The sequence below is a fragment of the Sinocyclocheilus grahami genome, unplaced genomic scaffold (assembly GCF_001515645.1).
Source record: "Sinocyclocheilus grahami isolate Dianchi unplaced genomic scaffold, SAMN03320097.WGS_v1.1 scaffold380.1, whole genome shotgun sequence".
Taxonomy (NCBI): Eukaryota; Metazoa; Chordata; class Actinopteri; order Cypriniformes; family Cyprinidae; genus Sinocyclocheilus; species Sinocyclocheilus grahami.
Window position 1 is genome coordinate 958452 of NW_015505559.1, and position 21082 is coordinate 979533.

The following is a 21082-nucleotide window of genomic DNA, read 5'->3' on the forward strand; positions in this document are numbered from 1 at the left end:
AGAAACATTTATTATATGTATCCAAATTTAAAAACTGTTGTGTTGTGTAATATTTTTGTCAAAAACATTATGCATTTTTTTCAGCATTTTTTTATCAATAGAAAGTTCAAAATAACAGTATTTAGTTGAAATAGAAATATTTTGAAACATTACAAAATGTCTTTTTATCAATTTAATGCGTCCTTGCTGAATAAAATAATTAATTTCTTTAAAAAAAAACTAACTTACCCCAAACTTTAGTTTAATATCAGATGTATTCAGTATAATGCCTTCATCGTATCCTATTAATGTTGGATTTGTATTGACTCCAGCTCTCTTTTTAAAGGTTAAGTGTGTCATTTTTGTAGCACTAGTGGCAACAAATGAAATTATCTTTTATTTTTTTGGTTATTTTCTGTTATTTATTTTTATTTTGAGCAGTCGGACGGTTGTCGAGTATAACTGATCTAAACCCAGACTGTGAGAAATCACACACATTTGAAATCTTTCAGCCCCTCTCCTGCCTGCTTTAAAGTGTCATTTGTTATGTCTAGTGATCGGGGACAGTCTGAAGGTGGCTCCAGCCATTCCCAAGTCAGCGGTGTCTGAGGGAGAATCAGTGGAACTCCAATGCAACACAACACGGGGCTTTGCAGAGCACACCTTCCTCTCCGTTACCTGGTCCATCAGGAAAGGGAGCAGCCCGTTGGAGGAAATCTTGACATTTGGGCCGGATAATAAGATCAAAGTAGGACGCCACTACACTCAGCGTTACACAGATGGTGGACTTCAGTTGGACCTTCGTGGAGGTGGTTTTTATGGATTGGTCCTGAAAAGAGCAAAGCCGTCAGACCAAGGGAAGTATGTGTGTATGGCCCAAGAGTGGGTGAGGCAGGGTGAAGAAGGAAGAAACTGGCGTAAGATTCTTGAGAAGTCTGAGGAAATGGGAGAGGTTTTAGTTACACCCACAGGTGAGTCACATCACATTCTCTCCTCAATTCCTTATTATGCAAGTAGATTGTGACTACAATTATGGTTCTTGATTCACAAAACATAGGGACACTGATTTCTCCATTACCAGCAACATGATTATGAGGTTGTGCTTTAAAAAATAGCTGGTATTATGTTGAGCTCCTGAGTGGTAGCCTTCTGTTATAATGTGCAGTACTATTATGAGATATGATTATTCTACATTTTTGATGACTTGAGACTGTGAAGAAGATGTGATGGCATTTCCAGTAAGATAACATAGAGCGCAACAATGATGTCCCCTTTTAGTTAGTGGCCTTGCCTCTTTTCTCCATCCATTTTTTAATAAATAATATAAGCTCCTGCAAAAAAAAGCAAAGCAAAAAGCTTAATAGTTTGAGAGTCTATGAATACTCTCATTATTCTCAACATTTCATGGGAGTAGGCAAACACCGCTGAACACTTTTACCACAATTTCCATTCCAATGGCAGTAGCAACTGTCATTGGTTGATTTTCCTTCTGGATTATGGGTAATGTAGTTCGCCAGTAGAAATGATGGTGTTATACAGTTTTAAAAAAGAAAAAACGAAAAGCAACCAATTGGAAAGCATTTTTTTTATTTTTCTCAACTTTAGCAGTTGCAGTTGTGCCAACTAATTTTTGAAAGTTTTAAGTTAAATTATCCTTCCTCAACAAGTATATTAAGACATTAAGTTAAATAGAGGGTTGAATAAACTATAATGAAGTTTACACAACTGCATGGCTCTGAAGTTTACTAAACTCAAAATTGTTTAGCGGTAGTTAAGTACATTTAGATAATTGAACACACCTAACCAAAAGAAACACTAATCACACTTAAAAAAAACACACTAAATAGATGTTTTAGACTTTAATTCTAAAGCAAGTTATAATTCCCCATGTTTTGACCAAGCAAAACATTAAATTGATGTGTGGTGTGCCAATGGCCATGCTTAGTAACAATATGAGGTTCAAGCTTAGCCTTTATAGCTTTTACATTTCATTAATCCATTCCATATTAAATATAAAAACATTAATCCTCAAATCAAGTAAAGACTGTAATAGCCATAGTGGCAGTTATAAACAAGATGATTTGTTCTGACTCAAAAGGTTTTGCAGAACTAAGAGTCAGTGATCAAACTGAGCATGCTCAATAGACTCAGTTCTACCTTCAACATCAAACTTGACATTATACGCTCATACATTACTTACAAGTTGATATTGTTTCCTTTATTTGGTAATCTCGCCTGCAGTGTAGACAAAGAGAGTTTGTCTGACTTCTAAAACCTCACTCATTATCAGCTTGGTACATTTAAATTATTTTATTTCTCATTAAAACCATTCTTTTCACTCTGGTATGTCTATTTTGTGAGCAATACGCATTAAAAAGTCAGTAAACGTACTTTAGGTTTGCCATCTGAGCCTGAGATGAGCACCGTTGTCTGGGTTACAGAAACCATTTATTTAACTCTTTTTAATTTATGCTGGGATTTGTAAGATAAATTATTGCCTGTAGACACCAGACAGGAGACAGTGCTGCTTTCTAAGTCCCTGTTATTATGAAGCATTATGAACAATGATAGCAGACTCTAAGGGATTTTTGGACTGCAGCTGTGACCTTTTTATAGTATTTTATTAAAAGCACTCCTGCCTGTCCAAGTTCTTTCATGTGGCTCTCACTTCAGTAAATGTGTTCATTTAATCTCAGCTTGACTTGAAGTTGTAAAGAGGCCCTGAGGGATTACAAGTATTGGCAATGACTGATTCTATTCAAAGTCGGAATGTCTAAGGATGCTCAATGTATATCTACAAAAGGACAAAGCGTACCATAAAAGTATCGTTAAAAGCAGTCCATAATCCAGACTTGTGCCCTTCTGAGTCTTCTGAGTTCATACTATATACGATAAATGTGATCGTTTTGGTCTGTATCCGTCATTCTTCTCTGATTTATTTCACCCCGTCCTCCCGTTTGCTGTCAAGATAACATGTGGATGGCCACATTCCTTCTGGTGTGCAGATCACACCATCTTAGATTTTGCTAGATATAGTTTACTGACAACACAACATGCATGGAAAACTGAGAGATACGTTGCATGACAGTTGCTGGCATAGGTATTCACTTGTTTTGGTTTCTATCTCATACTCACAAGACCAGAAATTCCCTCAGGGAACAGAAAGTCCCAAACACTTTCAGACGTGCAAACATACTTTCTCTCACAGAGTACTCTACCCTGCCCTTCCTTACTTCACCTTTAAACCATGTAAAAAATACTAGATGCCTGCTGTCAAAAGTACCCCTGGACAAAGTTTTAACAGCGGTGTGTTTGTGAGTAATTGAGTCAGTTTCGTTTGCCGTTGGGTCTGATGTTATCTCTGACCCTCTTACCGGCCTCCAGACTGCAATGTGTGAGGGATGTTTGAAGTTTACCAAGCAAACAGAGTCACTGGCTGCCCTATCTGAGTGCACTACATTTCACCCTTCATAAATGGAAAGCAGATCTTTGGTGACAGAGTGTTTTAGTAAGTTATAATATGAAAACCAGTTTAATGACTTTATTTAAAGGGGTCATATGATGTTGCTAAAAAGAACATTATTTTGTGTATTTGGTGTAATGAAATGTGTTTATGCGGTTTAAGGTTCAAAAAACACATTATTTTCCACATACTGTACATTATTGTTTCTCCTCTATGCCCCATCTTTCTGAAACGCGTCGATTTTTACAAAGCTCATCGGTCTGAAAAGCGAGGTGTGCTCTGATTGGCCAGCTATCCAGTGTGTTGTGATTGGCCGAATACCTCAAGCGTGTGACGGAAATGTTATGAACCTACCATACTGTGATGCCGTGTCCCGGCGCGATGAGACAACACCAATAAAACCCAGTATAAACGAGGCATTTGTTGCATCCAGTGGGGACATAATTACGGATTATAATGACTTATACTGTCTTTTTACATAAAACCATGTCTGCATTTGTGATCGGAGAAAGACAAACAACAAGCGCTACTCTACACTGCTCAGAACTCACCTTTGAATCATCAGTGGCAAATTATTTAAATATGAAAACATACTTACAGTCTGTGAGTCAGAACAGCCGGCATTGTAGTCTACTCTACCAGGATCAGGAAACAGTCCTCCATACTTCATACGCTGCACACTAGGGCTGGGCGATATGGGCAAAAATTAATATCACTTTACAGTCAGTACTATCATAAAAATAGACTTACTTGTAGGTTTGGCGCGCTCGTTCACTCAAGTCTAGTGGAGAAGTTTAGCGGAGAATCCCAAAGCAGAAGGCTCATGCACTTCTCTCAGAAAAATATAAATTTTTCCATGGCTTTCTAACATTTACAAATGGAGAATACACCTGTGAAATGTAAGTTATGCCTTCAGGAAGACAGCACATCTCAAACACATTAAACAGCGCGAGTAGCCTAGTGTCTCTGTCAGCGGCACACGATTGTAGTCTACTCTACCAGGATCAGGAAACAGTCCTCCATACTTTATACGCTGCACACTAGGGCTGGGCGATATGGGCAAAAATTAATATCACTTTACAGTCAGTACTATCATAAAAATAGACTTACTTGTAGGTTTGGCGCGCTCGTTCACTCAAGTCTAGTGGAGAAGTTTAGTGGAGAATCCCAAAGCAGAAGGCTCATGCACTTCTCTCAGAAAAATGGAAATTTTTCCATGGCTTTCTAACATTTACAAATGGAGAATACACCTGTGAAATGTAAGTTATGCCTTCAGGAAGACAGCACATCTCAAACACATTAAACAGCGCGAGTAGCCTAGTGTCTCTGTCAGCGGCACACGCAATCTTTCTGTCCGAGCATATGACGGGCCGAGCCGCTTAAACTTATATCCGAAACGAAACTATAAACGATGTATTACCAGTTTTTAAAGTCTTTAATATGAAGTTTGTCACATGTTTAGAACAAACTGGATTATGCACTTTCTCCGCAGCAGCTCAGTCCGTGTCCTCCGCTATATTTTCAGATGCGCTCGTATCAAACTACTGTATATCTATATAAACAGTATTGCCTCATATCAAATCGCTTATAAAGAAAATATTGATATATCGTACAAACTCGATATACCGCCCAGCCCTGCTGCACACATCTGAATATTTGGTTTGAACTGTTCTGGAACAGTGTTGTAAATACAACTTAACCACTGATTTCTAGTTGTGTCCTCTTTTGGAAGACCAAACAAAGTATGTTCGAAACACACAGCGTCTTCACAACATGGCGTCGGCGGTGGCAGCAACAATAAAGTTACGCCTTCTTTCTTTGCGTGAACATTTGGGCGGTGTTATACAAATCTTCCCACATCGTGACGTAGACATGTGGGGGCGTGTTTAAACGAGGCGTTTTAGGAGGGCGTGGACCAGTCTTAACTTTTATAAATAATATCTCTTTGGGTTTGAGACTTTAGTCTTTGCAACTTTAGAGATCTTATCTATTCACGAACAGCTTGTAACACTCCAAAGAGAAAGCAAAAATTGAAATTGCATCATATGACCCCTTTAAAGACTCCTCCATTGAATCCATTTTCTTTTTGTTCAGTCCAGTGTAGGAGTAAATTAACTCTGTGTGTCTGTGCATAGTTCACTGTGGTTTCAGCGGAGGTGGGTAATCTCTAACCTGTTGTTTGTCTATAAATGATTGATCCAGTTCTTTTCCTGGTGTGCTTGACAGTTACAGTAGCTCAACTCATGTAAGGGAAAGGAGACTCAGTTTCTCAGGCTTTGCAGTTTCATATGATCGCAGGAGAAAAAGACATTTTTGGTTTTACATATGAAAAGTAGGGCTGGGCAGTATAGGCAGCTGACAAACTGTTTGTTTTCTATCATTTTAAATGGTCTTGTGTTGTGACAAATTTTCAAATCTACAAAAGTACAACATGAGGTCATGAAAATGGCATGTTATGTGATTAGTTTTGCATGTCACACTGGAGGATGTTTCAAAGTTATTTTGATAAGTTATTTTGTTTCCAACAGGTCCATTTACAATCATTCTTTTAGCAGACACTTTTATCCAAAGCGACTTACAAATGAGGAACAGCGCAAAGAGCCAACAATATCTGCAGTATAAGCTAGTAAACATTACAAGCTAGAGCAGATATAAATTGATAAGTATACTTTTAAGGTATACCGTTGAAGTAAGTATCTTTGTTTATGGTTGTGGATTAGTTAAGTGCTTGCAGAAGAGGTGTGTCTTCAGCTTAAGAAAGTTCTACTCCTGTATCTGCTTTTGTACATGCTTTCAGTTTTGTGGAGGTGTCACACTCCAGGAAATATATATATATATATATATATATTTTTTATTACAAATTGTTTTTTCCTAAGCTTCAAAATGTCTTTTCATTTATCCGGTCTCAACATTTTTCAGGGATTGCAGATGAAAGCAATGAATGAAACAGTAATTTTGTCACTTTACATCAGTCAGGACTGATGGACTGATAATGAATTGATAGACTGATAATTCATTATTAATAATGAGTCATTACTGAAAACATACAACCCAGTCTCACGGGTAAACAACAATTTTCACAGTTGACGTTTTCATATGAGTTATTGATGTGACTAGTGTGAAAGCATATGAATGAGATCGCACAAATTCATTCGAATTAGCCAGTTCGCCAAAACATATAATAGTTATGAACAGCAATTTTGCTAATGTTACATTTAATGTACATTCAAGATGTCAGTCTCACCCAAGGATAACTAATACATTTTACTTATAGACATTACAGTGACGTGAAATGTCTTATTCTGTGATATAATGTTTTGTATGAATGGACTGTAATTGGGGAAAGAACATATCTGAGAGGGTTAATTTGGCTTTGTTATAAGAGAATGTGCTTCTTTAAAGTGCCAGTAGCAAAGTCCTCCTTTCCAGTTCCTCTCTTGAGGCCTCATTTCTGAGGCATTCCTCTGTCTCTCATTCTGATGGCTCATTTTGAAACATTACAACTGTTAATCTAAGAGTTCTGCCTCTGTTCAGTTGCAGAGCACCAGCACACTCCTTGCTGCCTTTCTTTCTTTCTTTCATTTTTCTTCCCATGTTTGCCGCTGGTGATAGAATCGTGTCAAGGATTTCTGTGCAACATGCTGCTTTATTTTTGAAGTCTTCTCCCTCAACGTTAAATGTTAATCGGTGTTTTGCATATTCTAATTGCACTGTGAATTAAGCTTGGGGAGTTTCCATGTAGCAGGATATTCAAAGCTATGCTACATGATGCTGCTAAATGCAATGTGCACAAGGCTTAGACCTCTTTGTTAAAGCTTTTTTTCCACTTTTATATCCCAGTGACAGTTGTTTTGTGAGATGTGTCTGTGTAAAATGTTTCTGTCTGTGTTTGAGGACACAGCAGTGCTAGAGGAAGTGCATGCATGTTATATAGTGTGATATGAGTCAATTTAGATATGGAGTAGAGGAACTGGTTAATCATCTGCAATGACTAATTTGATCACTGCAGGTTCTTTGTCATTAGGAGTACAGTACAATAGAGAACTAAAGCAGTGTTTTCTTACCATTCAAGCAGGTTGTCTTTTCTCAAAGTACACAACAGCTGGGCACAATGTGTGACTGCAGTGGCAGTGAGTGAGCTGGCCTGGTGTCGAATACACAAAGCCAGACCTGTGTGTGTGTGAGCTTACCATAGCCTGAACAATGACAGCTGAAAATTGAGAGAATGTGCACCCTTGCCCTTCCCTTCCTACCCAGAGACAAACTACAAAACTAGGTCGGCTACCATACCTCTGCAGACACTACGACTGCATGATATACCTGAAACAACTGTATCTCAGTGTTTTTCATTCTTCTGATATTTGTTTTTTGATCTGAAATGGCTTCGAAGGGGCGATTATTTTTAGGCAGAGAAAACAGTCATTTGGAGCCAAGATTCAGAAAGTTTCATGCATGAAGTAAAACACATTAAACAAGAAATAAAACAATTTAGTTAAAAATCAACACGTTTTCCCAAAATATTTATTTTCTCTAAATTAATTATATTTAATCATTATCACTTAGATGTACACACAAATATAACAATCCATCAATTACATGCATACACTATTGTTCAAAAGTTTTTGTGTGTGTTTTTGATGCGTTTTTTCTAAGTCTTTTATGCTCGCCAAGGCTATATTATTTACTTAATCAAAAAAAAGTATTATATTAAAAACAATATTACAATAAAAACCGTGATATTGCTTTCTTTTAATATATTTTAAAGTGTAATTTATTCCTCTGATGGCAAAGCTTAATTTTCAGCAGCCATTACTCCAGTCTTCAGTGTCACATGATCCTTCAGAAAAAAAGCAGATATTTTTTTTTTATTATCATCAATGTTGAAAACAGTTGTGCTGGATTTTTGGGGAAACCGTGATACATTTTATTACTCTTTGATGAAGAGAAAATTATATTAAAAACAATATTACAGTAAAAACAGTGATATTGCTTTCTTTTAATATATTTTAAAATGTAATTTATTCCTCTGATGGCAAAGCTTAATTTTCAGCAGCCATTACTCCAGTCTTCAGTGTCACATGATCCTTCAGAAAAAAAGCAGATATTTTTTTTTTATTATCATCAATGTTGAAAACAGTTGTGCTGGATTTTTGGGGAAACCGTGATACATTTTATTACTCTTTGATGAAGAGAACAGCAGTCATTTAAAATAAATATGTTTTTTTCTGTCACTTTTGATGAGTTTAATGCATCCTAATAATGCAATGTGGGGACATCAGTAATGACTGAGTGATGAATCAAATAAATCATAGAATCAGTATTAAATTAGTTTAACATACCAACTCAAATTTTGGCACTGAAGTTTAAATCAGAGACTCTATTAAAATGTGTCTTGTGGAGTTGCAAGACAAGTTTGTGAAATTAGTCTAATGTGATGGTGATGGACTTTTTTTCTGTTGAAATGCTGTATATCTCAATATATCAACACAGAATGCAGGAACTACTGTAATGAAGTGTAAATGCTGTGATTATGTGGTGTCATTAAAACATTGCTTTGAATGTTGAACAGTGGTATGGGTTTGAGGTGGGACTATCTGTTTGGCTGACCAATGGGGTGGGAAATGCATCTGAAAAGGTGTAGGCAAATGTTAAGTCTTTGTTCCCTTCCTCTCTCACAGAGCTGCAATTCAAGGTGACCCTTACAGCCTCTCTGAACCCTCAGTCCACTAGCGAGCCCACTGAACTGCGCTGTGAGGTGCTCAACCTCCTCCACCTCCAAGATGGCCGCCTGGGCGTGACCTGGTCTTACTCTACAAACACACCTGGAGATGTATCTCAGAAGAAAATCACTATAGCCTCTGTGAATGAGCAAGGAGCTCTTATTGCAAGCAGTGAGTACCAGCAGAGGCTGGACAGTGGGGACATAGCAGTGACCAGGAGAGAGTCTAACATCTTCGTCCTGCGAATGCTTCAGACTCGAGATGCAGACATGGGCTCTTATTCCTGTGCAGTAACAGCATGGAAGCCTGCTTCGCAAAGTGGATGGGAAAAAGCAAAGGAGGTCCAGTCAGCGCCTGTCACTGTTCAGTGGACACCAAAGAGTAAGCACTAAATTTTGGGCCTTTTTCTTTCTGAAGCTTCCCTTTAGGTCTGTAAGATATAATTTGGTAAATTTGGCCATGAAACACTTTCAACATGTTGCTGAAGTCTTTAGCCAGAAGCATACTTTAAGCGAGTATGCAAACCTGACTGCTTGGCCAACACATTTTGAAGTGTTTGGTCCTATTAAGAGTATGTATGTTCTTGAACTGCATTACTGCTCTTTATGCTTACACAACTAGGAGATAGAGTTACTTTAAATGCCTGTTCCTTCAAATCAGATGTTTTATTATTCAATTAGCAAGGATCCGCAAGATTCTCTTCAAACGGTTGCTCTACCTTGACCGTAATTGCTCTCAAGGAGAAAATTGGACACAGAAGACTGCTGATGCTAATGTCTGCTCATTGCAGCAATGCAACTCGTATTTTGTGTTGCATTCCGAAATCAACCACACAGTTTGTGTAGCTAGCTAAAATAGTTTGCCCTCTTAAATTTTTGAATAGTATGTTTCGGGCTTTTACTTAACTGTCCCCAGACTGTTTTTAGTATTTGCGGTCACTCTTCTGATATTTCATTTTTACCCCATGAGCTAAGTGCTCCCAGCAACTGTGACAGTTGTATCACTAAGCGCACTGTTTTAAAAAGCATGCATCAAAGCTTGATGTTTGAAAGTCTCCAATGTCTCTCATTTTTCAGCTTTCAATAAGGAATTAGAGTAAATGGCTTTAATTGTGTTTGTGATGGCGTCTTCTCTGTGAAGGCATATTTAGCACACAATGGCCGCTCTGTCTTGGTCTGGACACTCTCCATTGCACCCTTGATTTCACTTAGGCTGTGTTCTGAAGCTATATCTGATACTGACAAAATGTACATGGTGGCAAGCACCTAATAAGGAGTGACGGCATCTTTTAAATCTGTTAGTGTTCTTCGTTTTCCATTTCTGGAAGGGAAGAACTGTATGGAAAAAATTTGAAATTTGGCACACTAATTGAGGAGTGTCTAAACATTCCTGATGGCAATTTTGGTCTCTTTTTTTTGGTCACTTTACCAACAGCTTATTACCCCTGAAGTGTTATCTAGAAACTTAATTTACTATAATTGTTTTGATGCTGCTCCTAAAAATGGTCAATTCTTTACCAAAATATGATCAGATGATGTTCAGATGAAGCCTCATACATTTTTGAGGGATTTCCAATAAATCTCCATCAAATAAATCCAAGAGATCTCTTTCAAAGTTGACTACAGAGCCTCCAAATATGAGGTCTTAAGCAGATACTGATGTGTGCATGTGAAATAGGAAAAAGAAATGATTTGTGCAGCTCCTGGAAACTATAAATATTAGGGATGCATATGAAAATTTTGGCCGATACCGATAACCGATTACTCTTTATTTTTGCAAGCCGATAACCGATATAAATATATTAAAAGTCACTCAAAATTATATTTCATAGGTAAAACTCTGTGACGAAAGTTGATTGTTCTCAAACTGTATTTTGCAATAGTTTAATGAGTATTTATGTGATCTTTTTAGTACCAGTTTTGCGAGTAGCAGCCCATCGTGTGAGAGAAGCCTCGACTGGTGGATCCACATTTGAGATGAGCTGTCAGCTGACTGGTCAGAACCTGAAGAATCCCGGCTACTCTGTGCTCATTCGCTTTGAGGAGATCTTGGGAGGCAAGTCCCGCAAAGTGTTGTCTCTTAGCCAAGACTCAGTCTTGCAGCTAGAGGAGTGGAGCGAGCCGAGCCGCATTGACAGCGTGGTTCTGGAGAAGACCGGGCAACTCGAGTACCGCTTCCGTTTGTATGGGGCCCAGGTCACAGATCGGGGGTTCTATTATTGCGACGTCACGGCCTGGACACGGGATCAGACCCAAGACTGGATCAAAGCCATCAGTACGGAGTCCAACAAGATTCAGATCGACTTTGTACACACAGGTATTATCATGCTAACTACACGACTCATAATACTCAAAAGGATGATGCTGAATTGCCTGTAGGTATGTTTACAGCTGAGGTCATGTTACCCTCTCACACACTCTAATTCTGTAGTCCCTTCGTTCTGTCTGATTCTGGATGACTAGACCTCTATAGTCTTTCCCTCAGGGCAGATTCCTGCTGCCTACAGAGACACTGTCACTCTCTCTCGTTCATAGGCAGCTTTTTAAAACATCATAGACAGGCTCCTGATCTGAAAGCTGGTTCCAAAAGCTAAATTAAGGCCAAATTCACATGATAAATCCCAGGTAGCAGACAAAATGCGTGAAATATATGTAGAGTGCTGGAGTGATGACGTATTTTTATAGGCCAACCCAGAAGTTCACATCACCTTGGTTCCAGTTTTCTATTGACTTTTGGATTATTGTGGAGCATAAGCTTTGTGATCAGCAAAAGTTTATGATTCTTAAATGCTTTGTTCATCGTGATAATGTTCAGAACTGAACTTTTATGAATTTTGAAGCTGGAATACAATCACCAGAAGTAAAAAGCTAATTGTAGGCTTTAAACGAACTACACCACGATCTCATGACTTCAGTGTCACAATCACTAAGCTTCCCACAACTCTTTTAGTCTTTTTTTTTAAAGTAATTTCCCTGAAAGTTTGATGTAGAATAGTTTGCAAAAGCACGATCATAAACACAATAAGGTTGTGGACTAGTGAGTAAATGTTTACCTGTTCGGCAAAATTATTTTTAATGTCCCCAACAACCTTTAGTCCCATTTAGCCACTTGTTAGCAAACGCCTTTTTCAAGTCAAGCAAAAGCTTAAAAAAAATAATTTGTTGATATGTATTCATGGTTATGTATCTATAATATTAGTTCAGAATAATTAAAGGGGTCATTTGATGCTTTTTTTAAAGATCATTATTTTGTGTATTTGGTGTAACAGAATATGTTGACATGCTTTAATGTTCAAAAAACACATTATTTTTCAAATACTGTACATTATTGTAGGCCCTCTACAGCTTGTAACACTCCAAAGAGAAAGGAAAACTTGAAATCGCATCATATGACCCCTTTAAAATTGACCATTGTACCCAACATTTGTGTGTGCTGCATATTTTTGTGTGCAATATTGCATCATTTGCTTAGCAACATGCTAACGGCAAACTTTTGAAATCAATTCAAGAGGCAGATCTCTCTTTTGTAGCACATAGAGTTGTTCACTATGTAGAGTTTTACAAATCAGTCACTTTTGAGGTTTAGTTTCCATTAGGGTGCTGCCTTAAAAGACACTTGCCTATTTAGGCAGTAGATAGCGAGGCAGACCAATAGGATTTGGGAGCCCCTCTCGCTCTCTCTCTCTCTCTCTCTCGCTCTCTCTCTCTCTCTCGTTCTCTCGCACTCTCTCTCTCTCAGGTGCTGCCTTAAAAGACACTTGCCTATTTAGGCAGTAGATAGCGAGGCAGACCAATAGGATTTGGGAGACCCTCTCGCTCGCTCTCTCTCTCTGTCTCTCTCTCTCTCTCTCTTTCTCTCTCTCTCAAATATGAACATCCAGTTAAAGACTCTGAAATCTAGGTAGACTTTTAAAACCGTAAATATTTGTTTCTCACGCAGGTCCAGTATTCAACATATCCATTCATTCAGAAGCAAACAATGTGTTACCGGGGGACACAGTCCAAATGAAGTGCGTCATATCCGTCCTGGATGCTTCTCCTAACACTGGCAAGTACTGTTTGTGTAATGTCTATATATTTTGTATAAATACAATTTATATAATATACAGTTTTTAGAAAGTTTAAGATAAACTAATTTCTTAGCATAAAAAAAACAAAAAAAGATCAAGCTAAATGTCATTTAAATAAATGCCACTGGAGTTTTTCTCTCTTCTAATTTCAAACCTTTCAAACTTCTTTTTGTAAAACCTTCTGCTTGTTTTTGTTATATATCAAATAGGATTTAGTTGGTGTTTTAATATCTAATGCAATTCATTCATTTTAATTGTGATTTATGTCTAAATACTTTTTTAGGATCACTGTATCATTTGTCACTGAAGTAATGAGAATTAGATTTTACTGTACAGAAATATATTTTCGGGGAAAAATTTGACGTGTTCCTGACAGATTGTTTGAGTTTATGTCAAAATACTTTTTTAGGATCACTGTATCTTTATTTTTAGACACATTGAAGTAATGAGAATTAGATTTTACTGTACAGAAATATATTTTCGGGGAAAAATTTGACGTGTTCCTGACAGATTGTTTGAGATACATCCCCAGTGAACTTATATCTCCCAGTTCATTTTATGTCACATTCTACTACTAGCTTTGATTTATAAAAGGAACAGAATCTCAGAAGTAACCAAGTGCTTTCTTAGGTATTTTAATTATTTAAAGGTTTTTTTGTAAAACACTTTAGCTTCTCACCAGTTATTTTAGTGTCTATTTATTTCTGCTCTGTTTTTTGCCTTAATCCATTCTGACCTTGTAAGCTCTCTGGATGGCATGTATTAATATCAATATCCATGTTTAACTTCTTAATTAAGGCATCTACGTTCAGTTTGTTTATCGGCACCTAATACCCCCCTTTCTTTATCAGTCTCCTTTTTTCTTCAAAGTCACATGCTGTTGTTCATGCTTTGTGGGTGTGTTTTTGCAGTTAATCACAGTTGGTATTATAAACTAATCGGAGCCAGTTGTAAATTATCACCTGAACTTTACCCCCTGAGTCACATCCTGCATTGGAGTGACAAAGCGTCTTTTCCTTGTGTTCCTGTTGCTTGATAGTTACTCATCATTAATACTCTATGCACAGTTATGTGAGGTAGGAAATTGAATTGTCTTTATAAAGAGCATTTAGCAATCTTATAAAAGTGCATTAACATTACATTTGAAACAGTCATAGTCAACAGAGCAAGCATACTTTTTGCACACATTTTTGGTGAAAATCTGCACAATGGATTTTAAAATATGATTTGGTGTGGGCAGACTAATTGCTCGTCTGTGGAATATTGTCATGTCACAAATGGTTTAGACGTGGTGTAAAACCTAAAACTGTAATTTTGCTGCCTTTCAAGCACAGCTGTTTCCTACAGGGAATGCAATGAGCTGTATTAGATGTGAATGGTTGGATGCTTAGTTTTTTAGTGATCAAGTGATACAGAGCTGCAGGCAGCCTGCTTAGCCTGCTGTGATCGTATCAGTCAGAATTGTTGCACTCTTGTGGTTGAATGTTTGGTAATACTCAAAATAACACGTACAACGTTCCTTCCTCATCAGTCTGTAGCCACAGACAGGCACACACATGCTGTAGTCATAGATACATGTCAGCACAATGTTCAAACTTCTCTTTTCAATATACACTATAGAGAAACGAGAGATGTTTTTGTGCTGGTTTTATTGTCAGGTTTTTAAAAGATTATCACCCTGAAGGAAGAGAGGTGTGTGTTTCTATTGTGTTTCTTTAAGTGTAATCCTCAGGGAGTCAAGAGGCAGTAGACTGTGCAGTATGTCTCTGAGGATTTGTCCATTAAAAGCGTAGTTAACCTAAGAATGAAAATTCAGTCATCATTTACTCACCCCCATGTCTTTCTAATGCTGTTTGATGTCATATTTTCCACACAACTCATTCACTGTATTCCAAAGCTTCTAAGGTCACACAATACGTTTTGATTGAGAAACAAAAAGCAAATAGAAGAGATAGTCCACCCATAAATGAAAATTCTATCATCATTTACTCACGCTCATGTTGTTCCAAACCATTGGGAAGCAAACAAGCCCATTGACTTCTATTGTCAATGGAACATTGAACAATGTTTATCATCCTTTGTTCCACAGAAGAAATAAAGATGTACAGTTTTGGAACAACAGTGAGTAAATGATGCCAGAATATTCATTTTTGGGTGAATTATCTACCATGAGCTGTGCAAAGAATTACATTTGTGTTCCACTGAAAAAAAAAGAAAGAAAGTAGAATATGAGTTGGGAATGAGATGTTCACCTACATTTGGGTGAACTGTTCCTCTACAGCATTGTATTGTGAAATCGCAGTACAATGTTTAATTTTTAATTAAATTCATAAATCTTAATGTCTACCACGCTCATGTTGTTCCAAACCATTGGGAAGCAAACAAGCCCATTGACTTCTATTGTCAATGGAACATTGAACAATGTTTATCATCCTTTATGTTCCACAGAAGAAATAAAGATGTACAGTTTTGGAACAACAGTGAGTAAATGATGCCAGAATATTCATTTTTGGGTGAATTATCTACCATGAGCTGTGCAAAGAATTACATTTGTGTTCCACTGAAAAAAAAAGAAAGAAAGTAGAATATGAGTTGGGAATGAGATGTTCACCTACATTTGGGTGAACTGTTCCTCTACAGCATTGTATTGTGAAATCGCAGTACAATGTTTAATTTTTAATTAAATTCATAAATCTTAATGTCTACATTGCTTGTTCTTGCACACAGGCTGACTAATGTACTCAGGTAATGCAGCCAAGAACATGTGCTTCAGCTGAAAGGTAGCGGAAGGCCGGAAGATGAAAGTACCCATGAGTACAGTCAGAGTTACTCATGAGTTCTGAGTGGGTTTCTTCTTTTATTCTGGGCTCGATTAAAGCAGAAAGAACATTTCCTTGTTTTCCGGCTAATTTTGGCCTAGTTGTTGTTCACAGTGGTTGAGAATAAGGGCAGTGTTGCTCCCTTAGGCTCCATTTGATCTCAGGTTCATAGAAAACGCCTGTGAAGCTGGTCTAACACATAGCTGTGGTTGTTTGCTATAGCACTTCAGCATCAAACATCATGACTATCATATCAAGGCTTTTAATTCACTGTCCCCTAATTGGTTAAAACGTACAATTGGATTGTTTGAGGACCCCTTTATTAGGCTTTGATGCATTTCTCTCTCATAGTTCATGTTGTCTTGATGTCATCTTGAGGCAGTACAGTTCAGTCATTAGTCACTACAGACAGCTTAAATGTAGAAAAGACACAACCATCCAGCAAATGTGAGGAACAATCAACCCAGCTTTTATGAGTGCCGTTCATCCACCCTTGGGCCCGGAAGTAAGTGCTAGTCAGGGGCTGTCATTCCTCTGGTGAAAAAATATATGTATGTAAAGCTGATCAGGGCCACGGTGTCAAAGCCTTTCCTTAATTTCCCATCTAGCGTCATTTCAGTTGGAGTGGATCTTAAATCTAATTTGGAGATCTATTTGTAAGGTAATTGATTACTGTATAATAGAGAGCAGGCGATATACACGATAAAAGTTATATCTCAACATTCTTGTGTGTATGTATACATACACGCATAGACTTTGGGGTTAAGATATTAATTATTACTTTTATTATTACCTGACCAAAAGTGACAGTAAAGACAGTTTATAAAAAAAGAAAACTGTTTATAACATTGATAATTTTAATAAATGTATTTGAGCACCAAATCAGCATATTAGAATTACTTCTGAAAGATGTGACATTGAAGACTGGAGTAATGATGCTGAAAATCCAGCTTTGCTTCACGGGAATAAATTACATTTCACAATATATTAACACAGAAAACTGTTATTTCACAATATTACCATTGTTACTGTATTTTTGATCAAATAAATGCAGCATCGATGAGCCTAAGACACGTAATTTCAAATCATGTATAAAATCTTAAGCACCCCAAACTTTTAAAAGGTATGTGTATGTATACTTAAAAGTTTATATATACATATATAAAAACAGTAATAGCTATATTTTAATTGTTTGAAATTATGAAAAAAAAACTCTTGTCAGAGAATATCAATATATAGTGTATAATTTTCAAGATATAACTAAAACAATTCTACAATTGTGAACAATTAATATGTCACAAACTCATGAATAAATTTGAGGATCCATACACTTTAATAATCTTAAGTTTTCTGCTGTTCACATGGGATTCTGTTATGAGATATAGGCTTGGTTTTTACTTGATGAGTAGCAGAATGCTGTGGTGAATTGTGGTGGGTTTGAGCTGCGCTCCTGGTTGTCAGTTTCTGATTACCCAATGGCCTTCATTGAGATTCCACACATAGCAGTGAGGACCGCATGTAGAGGCCTGCTTGAGTCTGTCTGACTGCTGCTGCCTCACTCTGGATCATCAGGGAGTGTATATGGCATTGAACCACTTGAAAGACACTGTTTAGCTTTGTTTTCTTTCCATACACTACTTGAATACCCTTGTGGTTATGGCACACACTTGCTTGAATAAGCCGCAGCAACAGCACGGCTGTTTGGAGTGTTGCAACAGAACGCCTATGAACAATCGTATTGACTCCACCTTGGCATTCACGTGAAACTACCTCTCATGATTAAAGTCAGTATAGAATCCCACCCATTTACCTTCTATAATCAGACATGTTTGTGAGTGAAACAGGATATTCAGTTACAAATATTGTAGAGCAACACTTGATCACACTTGACGCTAGATTGTGAAACAGAAGATGTTTAAATGTCAATTTTGATTCCATGCTGGCTTAAATAATTAGTTTTACTCTATCCGTTCCACAGGTGATATGACATTTGATGTACACTGGTTCCAGAACACAGACTGGGCTGTAGATAACGGAGTCCAACCTCTCATCAGTATAGACCGCTGGGGAGTGGTTAAGAAGACCGGCTCCAATGACACCTGTCTGGAGCGCACCGACCAACACACGTTTGTCCTGAGCTTACACAAGATTCAGGATAGAGATGTGGGAGAATACTACTGTAATTGGTTAAAACGTACAATTGGATTGTTTGAGGACCCCTTTATTAGGCTTTGATGCATTTCTCTCTCATAGTTCATGTTGTCTTGATGTCATCTTGAGGCAGTACAGTCATTAGTCACTACAGACAGCTTAAATGTAGAAAAGACACAACCATCCAGCAAATGTGAGGAACAATCAACCCAGCCTTTATGAGTGCCGTTCATCCACCCTTGGGCCCGGAAGTAAGTGCTAGTCAGGGGCTGTCATTCCTCTGGTGAAAAAATATATGTATGTAAAGCTGATCAGGGCCACGGTGTCAAAGCCTTTCCTTAATTTCCCATCTAGCGTCATTTCAGTTGGAGTGGATCTTAAATCTAATTTGGAGATCTATTTGTAAGGTAATTGATTACTGTATAATAGAGAGCAGGCGATATACACGATAAAAGTTATATCTCAACATTCTTGTGTGTATGTATATATACACGCATAGACTTTGGGGTTAAGATATTAATTATTACTTTTATTATTACCTGACCAAAAGTGACAGTAAAGACAGTTTATAAAAAAAGAAAACTGTTTATAACATTGATAATTTTAATAAATGTATTTGAGCACCAAATCAGCATATTAGAATTACTTCTGAAAGATGTGACATTGAAGACTGGAGTAATGATGCTGAAAATCCAGCTTTGCTTCACGGGAATAAATTACATTTCACAATATATTAACACAGAAAACTGTTATTTCACAATATTACCATTGTTACTGTATTTTTGATCAAATAAATGCAGCATCGATGAGCCTAAGACACGTAATTTCAAATCATGTATAAAATCTTAAGCACCCCAAACTTTTAAAAGGTATGTGTATGTATACTTAAAAGTTTATATATACATATATAAAAACAGTAATAGCTATATTTTAATTGTTTGAAATTATGAAAAAAAAACTCTTGTCAGAGAATATCAATATATAGTGTATAATTTTCAAGATATAACTAAAACAATTCTACAATTGTGAACAATTAATATGTCACAAACTCATGAATAAATTTGAGGATCCATACACTTTAATAATCTTAAGTTTTCTGCTGTTCACATGGGATTCTGTTATGAGATATAGGCTTGGTTTTTACTTGATGAGTAGCAGAATGCTGTGGTGAATTGTGGTGGGTTTGAGCTGCGCTCCTGGTTGTCAGTTTCTGATTACCCAATGGCCTTCATTGAGATTCCACACATAGCAGTGAGGACAGCGTGTAGAGGCCTGCTTGAGTCTGTCTTGACTGCTGCTGCCTCACTCTGGATCATCAGGGAGTGTATATGGTATTGAACCACTTGAAAAACACTGTTTAGTTTTGTTTTCTTTCCATACATGACTTGAATACCCTTGTGGTTATTGCACACACTTGCTTGAATAAGCTGCAGCAACAGCATGGCTGTTTGGAGCGTTGTAACAGAACACCTATGAACAATCGTATTGGCTCCACCTATGCTGGAGTTACCTCTCATGATTAAAGTCAGTGTAGAATACCACCCATTCTATAATCAGACATATTTGTGAGTGAAACAGGATATCCGGTTACATATATTGTAGAGCAACACTTGATCACACTTGACACTAGATTGTGAAACAGAAGGGATTTAATTGTCAATTTGATTCCATGTTGACTTAAATAATTAGCTTTACTCTGTCCGTCCCACAGGTGATATGGCGTTTAACGTGCGCTGGTTCCAGAACACAGACCGGGCTGTAAATAATGGAGTCCAACCTCTCATCAGTATGGACCGCTGGGGAGTGGTAAAGAAGACCGGCTCCAATGACACCAGTCTGGAGCGCACCGACATGCACACGTTTATCCTCAGCTTGCACAAGATTCAGGATAGAGATGTGGGAGAATACTACTGTTCTGCCACACCCTGGCTCCTGTCCCCCGCTACTGGAGCCTGGAACAAAGAGAAGGACCTCATCTCCACTTCATCATTTCTGTTTATCAAAATAGAATGTAAGAATCCTGGTTATGTCTATAGTGAAAAAGATAGCAAGCCTGGAAAAACTTGTTACATCAGTTTCCAACCCTGCTTCTAGAGAGTAACTGTCCTGCAAATTTCAGCTCCAACCCCATATAAACACTCCTGAACCAGCTAAACAGTGTGTTCAGGGTTGCTTGATAATTACAGGCAGGTGTGTTAGAGCAGAGCTGGAACTTAAGTCTGCAGGATTGGAGACCCCTACCCTGAACAAATAAAAGGTCCCAAAAATTGTATGCTTTTGCATGTGAGGAACTGATGACTTCATATCGCCTCTTCAGCGTTTATGTTCTCAAAGACTGTGGGAACTCAACATCCCCAGTTGCTCCTCCCAAACTTTGCTTCCATAGATTAGATATTTTCTCATATCTGGTGTCGTTATGAAAGTTTGTGATTGCCAGTGATCATTCTGTTTGTTATTCTGCAGTGTGGGAATCTTTGAAGATGCCGGTGGGATACGGTTTGACTGCTGCTGTGATCGCTGGTCTTCTCTCAGTGCTGCTGGGTCTTGCTGTCGCCCACTGCTGTTTCTCCAGGAACCCCATGCACACGCCCCGTCCCCGTAACAAGCTTATGGACCTGGAGATGGATTAAACCAGTCCCCCTTTGCACCACTGTGATCCTGCCCAAAACCACTTCAACATGACTTGATGTATTATGCTTTAGGACAGAATGTGGATATGCACATTGCTTAACGAGAGATGGAGAACCTGTTTATATGCACTCTGAGGATTGAGCCACTCTAGCTGACTGCTCCATATTCCTGCTTGGGAGCAATACACTTATTACTCTCAGGAATAGAGCACTGACAGCCCCATCCAATGTTCCCCCCCCCCCCCCCACCC

The 21082-nt window shown here is 37.8% G+C and overlaps 1 protein-coding gene across 1 annotated transcript in view; it reads left to right on the plus strand.

Moving 5' to 3' along the window:
- Positions 1-21068, plus strand: part of LOC107549740 (prostaglandin F2 receptor negative regulator-like) — a 23646-nt gene extending 2578 nt beyond the window's left edge. The window contains exons 2-7 of the mRNA XM_016230918.1: positions 534-950; positions 9121-9543; positions 11074-11478; positions 13102-13209; positions 19913-20212; positions 20665-21068. Coding sequence (XP_016086404.1) covers positions 534-950; positions 9121-9543; positions 11074-11478; positions 13102-13209; positions 19913-20212; positions 20665-20831 — 1820 coding nt within the window. The 3' untranslated portion in view covers positions 20832-21068. The remainder of the gene's footprint in view (positions 1-533; positions 951-9120; positions 9544-11073; positions 11479-13101; positions 13210-19912; positions 20213-20664) is intronic.
- Positions 21069-21082: the final 14 nt, after the last annotated feature.